The sequence below is a fragment of the Bison bison genome, unplaced genomic scaffold (assembly GCF_000754665.1).
Source record: "Bison bison bison isolate TAMUID 2011002044 unplaced genomic scaffold, Bison_UMD1.0 scf7180017864357, whole genome shotgun sequence".
Taxonomy (NCBI): Eukaryota; Metazoa; Chordata; class Mammalia; order Artiodactyla; family Bovidae; genus Bison; species Bison bison.
The window spans coordinates 1,073,594-1,087,852 of record NW_011494929.1 but is presented as its reverse complement, the minus strand read 5'-3'; the positions used below and the strand labels follow the sequence as shown (position 1 = coordinate 1,087,852).

The following is a 14,259-nucleotide window of genomic DNA, read 5'->3' as shown; positions in this document are numbered from 1 at the left end:
TTTGTAATATGGTGTGAAAGCTCATTCTGCTTGAAGCCTTTGTTCCACCAAGCCTCCTTATTGTTTGACCTGAATTTTCCATCAAAATTTAAAATTTAGATAAATAGTAATTAAGTCCTGTAGTAGTTTAAAAGCAATGTGTATATGCATGTGTGCATTTAGTCTGTCTGACTCTGCAGCCCTACAGACTGTAACCTGCCAGGCTCTTCTGTCCATGGATTTTCCAGGCAAAAATAGTGGAATGGGTTGCCATTTCCTACTCCAAGGGATTTTCCCAACACAGGGATTAAACCTGCATCTCTTATATCTCCTGCATTGGCAGTAAAGTATTTCAATTAAGAGTTCTTTAAAATATTTCATAACTTACTCTTGAATTAATGAATATGGCTTGAACAACTCTGAAGAGTGTGGATGCATTTTAAACAACACTACTGAAATGGGAAAATATTGTTTACATGAATGTGTAGTTTATGTTCCCCAAATATGTGAACTGAAATATCATATCATATGATATCATATCATATCATATCAATCTATCATAAGATAGATTCTGAAATTTTAAGAAAAGTTTTTGTAAATTGGGTTATTACTACATGAATTTGATAACTGCCCATAGTGATTTTCTTCTCCCATTTATAAATTGCAAATGGCTGTTATGAAAATTATTAACTCATAAAATTAGATGTCAATAAATACAAATAAATTTAATCAAAATTTACTAGTTACCATTTATCTATCATTTCATTTTATTAAAAATTAATTTAGAAAATAAGTACATTTTATGGAGTCTCTATACATATAATTATCTTAAAATTAAAACATAGAAAAAACGATCACATTAGTTTCTTTTTTTAATCTTTATTGAGTTTATTTATCTGGTGTGGTACACAGGCTTAGCTGCTCAATAGTATGCGGGACCTTAGTTTCTCAACTAGGGATAGAATCTGTGTCCCCTACATTATAGCGTGGATTCTTCACCACTGTACTGCCAGGAAAATCTCTACTTTTTTAGTTTACTACAGCTGTGGGGTTTTCAAAGCCTTAAAATATATAACATATAACATCTTAACATATAACCTCTGAATTGCATAGTTTCAATATTTTATAAACCATACCAAGTAATAGAACAAAAGGAAGATACTCTGACCAACATTGTTTCTGTTGATGTGATGTAAATTAGAGATAACATATATATATATATATATTTTTTTTTATATATGCCTGCATACTAAGTCACTCCAGTCATGTCTGACTCTTTGCCACTCTATGGACTGTAGCCCACCAGGCTCCTCTGTCCATGGGATTCTCCAGGCAAGAACACTGGAGTGGGTTGCCATGCCTTCCTCCAGGAGATCTTCCCGACTCAGGAACTGAACTTTCATCTCTTATCTCCTTCATTGGCAAGTGGGTTCTTTACCACTAGTGCCACCTGGGAAGTCCATATTGATATATCTACACACATAAATATAAACATATTGTGGAAATTGTGAACACTGACCACCTGTTTTTTTCCCATGGACTGGCAATATTATCAGTATAACATAGAAATTTTCATTGCAGTTATTAAGAATGTAATAACTATGAATAAAAATGATCAAATAGGCCACCTTCAAATACATTATTTACCAACAGATCAATATTTCAACATGTTTCTATAAACAACCTTAGCTTTAACCTGAATAGCTTCTAGGTTTGAATCCGAGCCCTGGCTTACATCTGATCAGTAATCATATGACATCACAAATAAGTCATATTTTAAGTGCCTACTATGTATTAAACTATGTTAAGTTCTGTCAACTACAAAGACAAGATGGATGTGATCACTGTCTTCAACCATTCTCCTATCTAGACCACTTTGTGATAAATTAACTTTATGAATAGAGTTATAACACTGAGCCAGAGATTCAAAACTATTCAAACTTAAAAACATTAGTTATTTTGAGTGTAAATCAATTAGGTCTTTATTAAGAATATCGTGTACACATCTCAGGTCTTCCCTGGTGAATCAGATAGTATAGAATCTGCTTGCAATGCAGGAGTCCAGGATTTGATCCCTGGGTAGGGAAGATCCCTTGGAGAAGGGAATAGAAACCCATCCCCGTCTTCTTGCCTGGAGAATTCCACGGACAGAGACTGGTGGGCTACTATAGTCCATGGGGTTGCAGAGCTGGACATGACTGAGTGCCTAACACTTTCACTTTACACATCATAATGAAAAGAAGGAATGAACGGAAACTGATGGAGTATTAAATCTCTTGTTAGCTATCCAGCCTCAATATTTTTATTGTGACTGTTTAAAAATCTTATGCATTAAGTAGCTAGAGATGAAGCACAGAATTAAAATACCTCTATCAGCTTCTGTTGATTAGATATTATTTCATAGTTCAAAAGACTGCACTTTTCTTTTTGCCTGCTAGTCTAAGTCCTACTTTTTCAACATTGCCAAGTGGTCCTGCTACCATTTACTTCAAACTTAACCCAACAACAGAGTGTGATGGAAAATAATAACTGCTCCTTTGCTGAGACGTTACATGTCAACTTTTCACCTAAGGCAAAATTTAATGGCTGACTTGTGAATCTTCATTTCTAGAGATTTATTATGGAAACACTGACATAACCTTTAACCAGAGCAAACAGAGCCACTCTAATAAGCAGGCAACACCAAAACTAAAAATGCACAAGGAACAGAAAGATCCTGGCAGGAATTAATCTGCCATTTTCACACATCTGCCCAAGGGAAGCATTGTAATTGCAAAATTTACTCTAAGACTGCTGAGACTCATAGTAATTATGTTTCTTTTTTTTTTAATAGAAATAGCCACAGGTGGTAACAAATTGGGTTTTGAAACGGGGAACTGGGCATGCATTCTAACCCAAATTGCTATGTAATTGTCTCAATTATATAAAAAAAAAAAATCATGGAAAACCTCAAATTGCTCAAAATCAGAAAGAAAAAAAAAAAAGTCTCCTTAAATGTATTCCCTGTCTTGTTTCTCCAAGCTTAGTCATTTTGCTTCATTTGTTGGTATTGGCACAGCTGATGTGAGGGCCACACTGCAAGGTTACTCTTGTCAGTAACCTTATCTTGACTGGAAGTGGGATTTGTTTACTAAGATAGTTCCCTTATTTTTAGCCTTATTATCATCTAAGAATAAATACTAGCCTTCCTAGAAGGTCAGGATCTGGAAATTCATCTAATAATTATTATCCGTGCATCTGCCAACACTTAAAGTATAAGGTTATAAACTTTTTTTTCAACCTATGTATTGTATCAAAATATTTCCTATTTTTCATATAATATCTTCTCTCAATAAATTGTCTTTATCCTACATTTAAATTCATGCATTAGCACCAATATATTTTCATTGCTCCTAAAATTACAAATGCACTTTGTGCCTATGCCATGCCAAGAAAGAGTCACCTATATCGCCAAACATTTCTCATTAATCAGAAATTTCCTATTTAATCAATCAAGATTAAAGTAAGAGAATAAGGGTTGGTTTAAAACAAAAAGAAAAAACACAATTCATTAATGTTACACAAGGTCATCCAAAGCTAAAATAATAAACATAAAGCAATCAAGTGTCTTGCCTTAAAACTATGTGAAGGTAAAATTGCACAGAATCTTTAATTCTGTCTTAATGGGAATGCTTGTAATGATAGATGGTTGATTTATCTTTCATTTTGCATGGTTTATATCTCCTCTTATTCATATTCTCAGTGCATTAAGTTGATTTGGGATAAACTATTTTAAAACAGATGCAAAACTGCCAAAGCAAAATAGAAATTTTGTGTCTTAAGAAGACACAGTAATAGAAGTCACCAATATCAAGCAATTTCCTGGGTTTTTGCTGATAGAACTATTGAAATCAAAACTAATTATTTTTCAAGTTGTCCAGAAATTTTTATAACTAATATTTATATAAAGATGTATAACTAAGCAATTGCCAAATTTGAAATGGAACATATTTCCTTTTTGAAGCTAAGTTTATTTTTCTCAAAAATACTAAGGGATAACATTTTTTCTAGCAAGTTTTTCTAAGATTTTAAACATATTATTTCTCAAACATTCTAACTTCTTACTGTTACCTCATCTACTGAAATAGGGACATCAGTAAAAGTGCATTTTGGTAACCTCATACTGTGGATGGATAATCCTTCTCATGGCAATTATAAGTGCATATGCAGTTGCTCTGGTGTTATGGAAAAAGAGCAAAAATCTATCAAACATTCAGTCCTAAAATAATTTCAGTATACTCTGTTAAAATATACTGTGTGCAAAATAAAATGAAGAGCTTTTAGCAAAAGTTTTTACTGAAATGGAGGACACGAAAATTCTAGGTATAAGTATAATTCAATCATTGCTTAACAATGATTACTGATTCAGGTAGAAATATTGTAAAAGTATACCAGTTGATGACTTATGCTTAAATTACATTTTTAAAGTTACCACCAAGTGGAGCTTAAGAAAACATACCTAAGCACCACAGTTGCTGGAAAGAAATTAGTTGAGTCATGCAAGTTAAACCTATCACTTAAAAATAAATATGCCATCAAAATAGCACTAGAAAAGTTGAGAATATAGTCCATATTAATATAATTTACAAACATGTATCTGGTGTTTCTTGAAAACAGCATATATCTACAAAACGATTATGAATATATAGCTTTGAAAACATGAAATAGAGCTTTAATGTTCACACTTTCATATTCTACAAAGGCTGCTTCTAGTTGATGAAAGAAGTAAACAAGAAATTTTCCTTTAAATGGTCCCTTTAATATGTTTCATTAATTAAAAATCAATCAAAAATATTACAAGCCTAAAAAATAAATATTTTTCTTACAGCGTGTATTCTACCAAATAAGTTTCAAGATGATAACCATCTTTACCTTGCTTGTTTTTCATTCAACACAAATATGGTTCACGACCATTTCAGAGAATAGAAATATATAGAAAATAACTCAAATCTTTAAATATTTCATAATGTATGAAATAAAATGCATTTCTTATACCATTAAATTATTTTAATATATTCCATTCCCCTAATCAGAACTAAGTCTATTTATGTAGATTAGTTACATCTAAAGTCTAATTTATCCAACCTGTATTTATCCTTTGATCACAAAGCTTGTTAACTTAAATGGTCTTTTATTGTTATGATTCATTTTCCCATAATTATGCTGTTTAACTGCCTTATTTTTTGAATAAATATATGCAAACGTGCCAATCATATTTAGCACAGTTATGCTAGATGCTCAATGAACTGTAAGAGTCATTTCACTACAATAAAACTCCTTGGAATAGATCCAGGGCAGAGCCTACAAATACCAGTAATCAGAATGTCACTAGGATCAGAACAGACAAATAGAAGTGTGTCGCATGTATATCAATAGATTCTCTCAAACACTGTCTGAAACCAATTTTACAGTCTATCACTGGAAGAACACAGTGCACAAGAGTGAAAAGTGCCACCCACACTCCACAACTTTGCATCTGTATTTTGCTACATCTTTTTTTTTTTTTTTTGCTTTACTTTAAAAATATTGAATTTATACTTCTGCAGTAGCAAGGACGCAATAACAGGCTTCTGCTTAGTCACAGGACAGAATGTTGATGCCATTAAGAACTTCTTTATTATAAGATAATTTATTTCAGGAGACCAAAGGATAGCAATACATCACTGTCAAAGCTAGTGGTGAAAGCTATGACTAACTGTAAAATACTGTGTGCCTTTGAAGGGAATTCTTGTCAATGTCTCCTTTGCTAAAACAGGTTGACAATAGGTTAGTGTAGGTCCAATGAAGATTTAAAAGCGTTTCGTAGATGGGTGTCAGAAGTCAACACTATCTTCAAATTGATAGGCAAGATGACCATTATGTTAGTCTCTAACAAATAGACAGTCATTGGTTGAAGGAATTCAATAGGAAAAAAAAAAAAAACACCCTCTCCCTAATGACTTTACTAAAAGATGGCTTTAAGATAATGCCCAATGGGATTTATTAAACAGAAGCATCACTGAGGGGAATACATTCTGAAGCAATGACTAAAATCACAATTAACAGGTGCATTTGTAAGAATTTACCCACTATTGAGTGTATTGCAAAACTTCTCAGCGTAGGGGAGTTAAGTTTCACTTCCTAACTAGCATGAGACCAGTTCCAGTGGCTTCACCTTCCCCCTCTGGTTTCATCAGCAGGCTCCCAGCATATACTCTCACAGTGCCTCTAGACACCCCACCACACTACCTAAAGAATCAGAAAACTTGGGTTTCCTGCATTGCGGGCAGATTCTTTACCATCTGAGCCACCAGGGAAGCCCCAATCTACATAAACTCCAACCTACTGTCCACTGAAAGCCAGCTGTTCCTGAACTACTCTGGAATAACCGCTTCTATTTTAAGGAACTTCAAAATGTTTGAAGCTTGAAACAGTGAGATTATCAAGTTTAAAAATATTTTCAAGGAAAAAGCAAGGTTTGAGTTCATCCTAGAAAAGAAAACTACCTTTGAAATAAAAAAGTATAAAAATGGGCTAATATTTGTGCTTGACCTTTATGTACATTATACTGAAAACGTAAAGACATATACACATGTACATGAATACATTAATTTCTCCAGGAAGTTTGATTGTTCACATTTTCATAAATATGGGCAGAGCCAGCCTTCACTGAATTAAGGCATGTAAACCTTTATTAACCTTAAATTTTTAAAAATATTTTCTTAATTTACATCTCTTACTTATATAGATGTATTTCTACTGCATTTATTACATAAGCAGCACTAACAGTGAAAAATTTGAAACTGGAAAATAGTAGTGAAACATGATGAAGTATAAATATTACTGTTTTCAACAATATTAAATATTTATCTACAGATTTAAATATGTATATTTCTTAGTCTTTTAAGAGATAATGTTTGGGATTATTTTAAAAATAACATTTATTTTAACCTCGTATATCTATGCAGCATAAAAAAGTGAATAAAATGTACTATAAGAGCAACTTTATAAATAAAACTTTTTTGGTGTTCTTATTTTATTTTTTGTTTGACTTGATCAATATAGTGACAGGCAACAGGTAATGCTTTAGAACATGTAAATTTATTTTCTTGAATAAAAATATGTTCAAGCAGTTGAAATAGGAATTTTAGAGCATGCTTTTCTATGGCCTGATTGCACACAGCCTTAAATAGCAAGATGATGCCAAGAATAAAATCCTCCTTCCAGACTTCTATATAATAGTATTATTGATATTACAAAATTCACTCATAGAATTCAATAAAAATTATAGAGTCACTCAAAGAACTTAAATAAAATTAAAAATCATCTTACTCTTACATTTTAAAAGACTGATAAAGATGTAAGAATAAGACCTTAAAGATACTAAAGTACTATCTAGCTAATATTTTGAAAATTTTCTTGAAAACTAAAAAATATTGGTTAAAGAAACTATTACCTCATGAGCAGTTAGAGCAGCTGATACTAAAAGTGAGCCTAGGGGTTCTAGTTCATATAGTAAAAATGTTATGACTTTTGTTTTTTTATTTATTATAAAATAGAGAAATGCACAGAGATTTACACTGCAGCTGAGATTTTCAAAAGCAAACACAAAACTAAGAATAAAAATAATAACATATTAAGAATGATAATAATTTGAATTTTAAACTCTTCTCCAAAGAAACTCAAACTGCTGAATATCCACCTTAATTGCTGAGTAACTTTTAAAGTTTATTCCTACTTTATTCGTACTATTTTTAATATAGTAAAAACAGGAAGCCAGCTTCCCTGGTGGCTCAGATGGTAAAGAATCTGCCTATAATGCAGAAGACTCAGGTTCAAACTCTGGTTTGGGAAGATCCCCTGGAGAAGGGAATGGCAACCCACTCCAGTATTCTTGCCTGGAGAATTCCATGGACAGAGGAGCCTGGTGAGCTATAATCTGTGGGGCTGCAGAGTCAGACATGACAGAGCGACTAACACTTCAACTTCAAAAACAGAAAGATATGTTTTATGATTGTGTATTCACGTGAATTTGAAGTAGAACTGAAACCTACCTTTAAAAAAAAACTTAAAAAACCGAACTGGACAAGATAATTCTAGAGGTATGCAGTAAGATAGGGATATTCCCTTCCTATTCAGCCCATCACAAACCCTAGAAATAGAGATGTATATCAAGTTTATGGAAATAAGTGCATGTGATTAATAAAATGGTTTCATCTTGGAATAACACTGCAAAAGATTCTTGAAAATCATGAATGGAAAAAAAGTTATTCACATACTTTGTGATTGTTACTGAAATGCCTACCATACCAGAGTATGAAGTTTTGAAAATTGTGGTCTTAAGAACTCATCTGGGCCCCAAGCCAAAAATCTCTTGTATTAGAGAAGTAGCAATAAGATAGACAACGGTTAATGTTGCTAGGAAAGATGTATTTTGTCTTTCACCCTTTCATTCTAAGATACTGACTTTATTATCTACATTATGATACTAGAGTCCTCTATGCCTCAATCTCATTTTTATATATTTGGATTGACTGAAGGTATTTTCATATGTTTAATTCACTTTTATTGAAAAGGCCATCCAGGTATATCAAAAGGATTTCCTCTTCCAGGATAAAAAGTCTAAAGTCAACCAGAATGTGAATCTTTTAAAATTGAACTGTAAAACACTGTGTAAGAATGTATTCCTTTCAAAAATTTATTTTAGTATATCTTATTCTGTTGGCTCAACATACTTTCTTCTATGACAGCATATTAAGATGACTACATTTTATGTGCTACCAATAAAAAAAAAAAAAAAAACTGAAAACACAGAAGTTTAAACAAAACTGGAAATTCTCCCACCAGTGAGAAGTCCCCAGCCTCCTTCCTCTTCGCAACCAGGCCATCATTGAAAACACCTGTGGAAAATTTACCCAGCTACCTAGTAATTCTTGATAAGTCACGATTAGCAGTAACTTGTGACAATTTGTAATGACCTCCACTTGATTTTAGATTCTCATACTAAACTATGAAATAATTCACATGAAAACTGCTCCAATGAAGAGTGCTTTTATAAATTTGTGTAATAATCTATTTGTCTAACTGACCACAAAATCTGTGTTCCTGTTTTATTCCAAATTACTTTTGTGGCTTTAAAGTTAATAAGATATTTCATTATAATAATATTGTATTATGATTCACACTACTGAGGATGTCTTAATCACTAGTCAATTGTTTGAACACTTTATAGATTGACTTTAAATGGGCTGAGAAACTTGAAGAAAATCTTCAATAAAATACTTTTTCACAAACCACTGTTTTTACCCCAACTTACATGATTTTTTGGCATCTATTCTCAATAAAAATTCATGCCAAAAAATCTATAGATATTAATCCTAAAATTTTAGAGCCTGCAACTCACACAAAATCTTCTGAAAAATTTCAATTTGCGTTGTAACATGAGTCTTATAATCCCAAAGTTCCTAAATTTCATTTCACCACCCTTTAACAGTGTATCTCAAAACAGTATGATTTTTTTTTTCATTTTATACTCTGCGAATATTCTAAACAGCACCCAAGATGCTGGAAAATAAAGATAAACCAGACCCAATAGCTCCTTCTTCATCTGTATTCTGTGGATTAAAATTCTTCCTTCAGAAAGACATGGGTTTAATAGTACGTTTCCTCAGCAGGTTGTGTTAAATAAACACACATTAATAAATGAACTTGAAACAAGAATATGGGATGCCTGAACACTTTAATTTGAGCTTGTCAGTTCTGCACAAAGTGTTTGCAGCACACTAGTTTAAAAAAGAAAGCAAAAAAGCAAGGTCACTGTACTCAATTTACTCTGTTCCCCATAATAGGCACTGAGAAAAACTTGACACAGTTACAAGGAAATTAACATATTAGGAACTTAAAAGGCATCCCTTATAAGACTGCAAAAACTCCCAGTTGTAGAAGCAATATGGGCAACTGAGCCAGGTTGGAAACCATTTCAAGAACTTAAACTTATCCTGTGTCTTTATGTCATGAAGTACGATTCTGGAAGAAAGGGAATAGCAGGAAAACAAGGAAGTTTGCCTCCTTTGTTTTCTGTTTAAACTCTCTCTCCCCAGCGTGTGTGTGTGTGTGTGTGTGTGTGTGTGTGTGTGTGTGTGTGAGATTTGCCCTGGCTCAAGTTTTACTGCTAATGAGAGGAATCATCATCATCTGTCCCTCGGGCAATGGCCAGATTCAAGACGGTATGGTGTAAACACTGCTCAAGGACCCCTGTCCGTCAAAGCCTCCTGGGTACTTCCACCCAAGATTGCTTCTCCCTAAACTGATCAGGAATCAGGCTTGCTGAGGATTTCACTGCACAAACTTCATTCTTATTGGACACTAAATAAGAATTCAACTCATAGTACTTGAAGAGGAAGATTAAGCACTAACCCTCTGTGATATCTTTTTAACTGTCAATGGTAAAACTATAAGAAAGTATATAACAAGTGTATTTATAGAAATTATCATAAATACCAGTTTTACACACAGACTTTCATAGAAACTATAATTTTTATGGGAGAAATTTCTTGTTCAGTTTTATAGAGATCGCCAAAAATCATGATTACTAGTATATAGCAAACATTGTAAAAAATGGGATTTAAAACTACAATGGATACTCTGGTATTCAGTAGTGTTCAGTATGAGTCTGATTTACAAGGACATTAAAATATTATAAGACACTGTTTTGCTGAGTTTTACTATTTGTTACACTTCTGTTTAAAATGATAAGATTATGAAATTCTACTACTCTGTTTTATAATAATAAATGTTTTTAATAATAAAAACATTACTGAGTCAAGTGTCACTAAAAGGTATTTGTTTTTCTAAAGCACAAAATTCTGAGTAAATTATTTTCATTTGCCCCAAACTAATTTTCCTCCCAAAATGTCACTTTCAGTAAACTCAATTTCAAATTGCAAGTATTGCTCATCCAGAGTAATCTTTAGCAACACACATTGATAAGCAAAAATTAAGTTTGTTTTTGTGACACAACCCAATAATAGATAAAGAAACTAGGCAATAACTAAACACAGTACAATCAACTGCTTTTGTTAGTCTAGAGCCCATGCTGGGTCAGTTAGTTTTTTTCATATACCAATAATGTGAATCTACTATCTGATTTATATTAAATATCACTTAGATATACTGAAAATATGCAGTATGCAAACTAAATGCATCCTGGAATTCTTTTTGGTACAGGTGCCTTTAGTGCAACTTTGCCTCCTGTTTTCACAGCAGAGAATGAGACCAGCCCTCCAATGTACTCTGTTCATCTCTCAATTACTTTAAGGAAACAGATCAGGAAAACCACAGGACAAAATAAATATAAACTTTTCATAGATATATATAAGTCATATCTAGAGCCTATACTTTTTCAAGTTTCTCAAAGATCTTCAGAATATAATTCACATTTCCAAGCTTAAGCTACACTAATGCACTGTCTGCAGTTTCAGCTGAAGAATTAATAAGATTTGTGCCCTTTAGAATACTTTTTAAATAGAAACACTGATTTGGGGGTGGTGGTAAAAACTGGTATGATTCAGGCTCTGAAAATTCTGACGGCTTGTTGGTTGATATGCTGTACTTAAGTAGTTAGCTTCTTTTAAAAAGTAATTAGCTACTTAATACTGGGGAATACATTTCTTTTGCCATCAGATTTTTTTTAATGAAATACAAAAATTTTAAGTGAATTAACTGAAAAAAATGTTCTACTCTAGTAATCCTCTGTTGTGGAGAGAAATGCAGACCAGCAAAGTAAAATAAACTGTGAACACTGAACCCGGGTAACATTTTAAAACCTATAAAAAAAATAAACGTCTAAAATGCAACAAAAGTAAGACATTTTACATCTTATAAATTTTCGACTATTCACATGGGAGGGGTTATGTGGAGACTATGCTGTGCAGGCAGTGGCCCAAGTGGAAATCCTTTTCCGTAAGTGCCCCTCTCACAGCTGCTGGCAGTGTGGCTCTTCCTGTTTCAAAGGTTTCAGGACAGCTCCCCAAGCCAGCAAGAAAGTGAAGTCCCAGTGATGCTAAAAGTCTCCTACCTGAATTATGGACATCCGCGTGGCTGGGGTCTCGCTCGCGTTAGTCCCTTGTCCGGTAAAGCTGGTGTGGCAGCCCGCGTGGCCCTGGGGAACAGTCAGGTTGTTGGAGGCCGGTTTGAGATACATCACCTCGGACCGGGGCGAGCTGAGCGGCAGGCGCGTCTGGTAGTCGAAGTACATGGGGGAAGTGGCCAGGGAGGGGCTGCTCACCACATTCATGACGTTCATGGCGTTCCTCTCCTCCACCTCGCTCTGCACCAGCATGATATCGTTTTTGTTGATCTTCTTCTTCTTGCCCTTGCCCCCGCCCAGCTGCGGGTGGCTGTACTCGGCGATGCGGCAGTTGTAAGTGCGAATCTCCTTGTTCTCGCGCTTGCACTTAACAGCGATGGTGATCATGGCCGCTAGGAGGATGATGGAGATGGTGCTCAGGGTCACGATGAGCGGCAGCGACATGTCCCAGTGGCGCTGCTCACCGTTCACCCGGGGAACGCCCTCGGGCAAGGAGCCGCTCACCGAGCGGATGATGAGCTTGGCCACCGCGGACAGGGTGGGCTTGCCGTGGTCCGTCACCTTCACGACCAGCTCCACCACTGGCGTCACGTCCTCCCAGAAGGGGTGCAGCGTGCGGATCTCGCCGCTGGATGGGTCGATTTCAAACAGGTGGTCGTCGTTCCCGTCCACGATCTCGTAGGTGAGGCGCCCGCTCTCGCCGAAATCGCTGTCGAGGGCGCGCACGGTGCTCACCAGGTACCCCAGACCGGCGTTGCGCGGCACCTGCAGCTCGGCCGTGTCGTTCTGCAGCGTGGGCAGCACGATCACCGGAGCGTTGTCATTCACGTCTAGCACCGTCACCCTCACCGTGGCGTTGCTCTCCAAGTGCGCGGGCGCCCCGGAGTCCTTAGCAAGCACCTTGAACTCAAACGCCTTGGTCTGCTCATAGTTAAAGGAGCGCAGGGCGTAGATGGCCCCGTTGGTGGGGTTCACGGAGACGTAGGTGTAGATGGACACGTCGCCGATGTGCGAGGGCAGGATGGAATAGGACACCGTGCCGTTTTGGCCCAGGTCGGGGTCCTGGGCCAGCACCGAGCCCAGATACTCTCCTGGGATGTTGTTTTCGTGCACCTGCAGCACGTAGAGCCCCTTCGTGAAACGAGGCGGGTTGTCATTCTCGTCCAGAATCTTGACGGCGAACGACTTGGTGGAGTTGAGTGGGGGCGAGCCCCCGTCCCGCGCCACGATCGTCACGTTGTACTCGTCCTGGGTCTCGCGGTCCAGAGGGCGGTCGGTCACCACCGTGAAGAAGTTGTCGTAGTTCTCCTCCAGCTTGAAGGGCACGGAGCCTCCCGGGCCGCCAAGGCCGCCGCCGCCGCCCGGCCCGCCTCCTCCCAGGACCCGGCACTGCAGCTGCCCGTTCTTGCCCGAGTCTCGGTCGGTGACCCGCACCAGGGCGATGACGGTGCCGGGCGGGGCCGCCTCGCTCAGCGCCCCCTGGCGCACGGAGACGAAACCGATGGACGGCGCGTTGTCGTTGCGGTCGATGAGCTTGACCGTGACCTTGCAGTGGGCCGGGATAGGGTTGGGACCCAGGTCTCGGGCCTGCACGTCGATCTCCAGCATCCCGTTCTCCTCATAGTCCAGGTTGCCCTTGACCCGGATCAGGCCGGTCTTGGGGTCGATGGAGAAGAGCTCCCGCACGCGGTCGGGCACGTAGCTGCTGAAAGAGTAGAGCACTTCGCCATTGGGACCCTCGTCGGCGTCGGTGGCGTTCAGATCAATGACCACGGTGCCCAGCGGGGCGTTTTCGGGCAGCTCCACCAGGTAGGAGGGCGCCTCGAAGACGGGGCTGTTGTCGTTCGAGTCAATCACCTTCACGTTGATTTGCACCGTGGCGGAGCGCGGCGGCTCGCCGCCGTCCAGGGCGGTCAGCACCAGAGTGTGATGGTTCTGCTGCTCGCGGTCTAGCGCCTTCTGGATAACCAGCTCTGGGAACTTGGAGCCGTCGCCGCGGGACTTGACGTCCAGCGCGAACAGGCCGTGGTCATCGCGCGTCAGCAGGTAAGTGCGGAGCCCGTTCTCGCCGGCGTCGGGGTCGTGTGCACTGGTGAGCGGGAAGCGGGTGCCCGGGGCCGCGTTCTCTGAGATGTCCATCTCAATCTGGTCCGAGGGGAAGGAGGGAGCGTTGT

General features: G+C 37.7%; 1 protein-coding gene across 1 annotated transcript in view; it reads right to left on the bottom strand.

The window, feature by feature from the left end:
* PCDH17 (protocadherin 17) overlaps positions 1–14,259 on the bottom strand; it is a 120,819-nt gene that overhangs the window by 103,642 nt on the left and 2,918 nt on the right. Inside the window, exon 2 of the mRNA XM_010855191.1 lies at positions 12,074–14,259. Within this exon, the coding sequence (XP_010853493.1) occupies positions 12,074–14,259 (2,186 nt within the window). The remainder of the gene's footprint in view (positions 1–12,073) is intronic.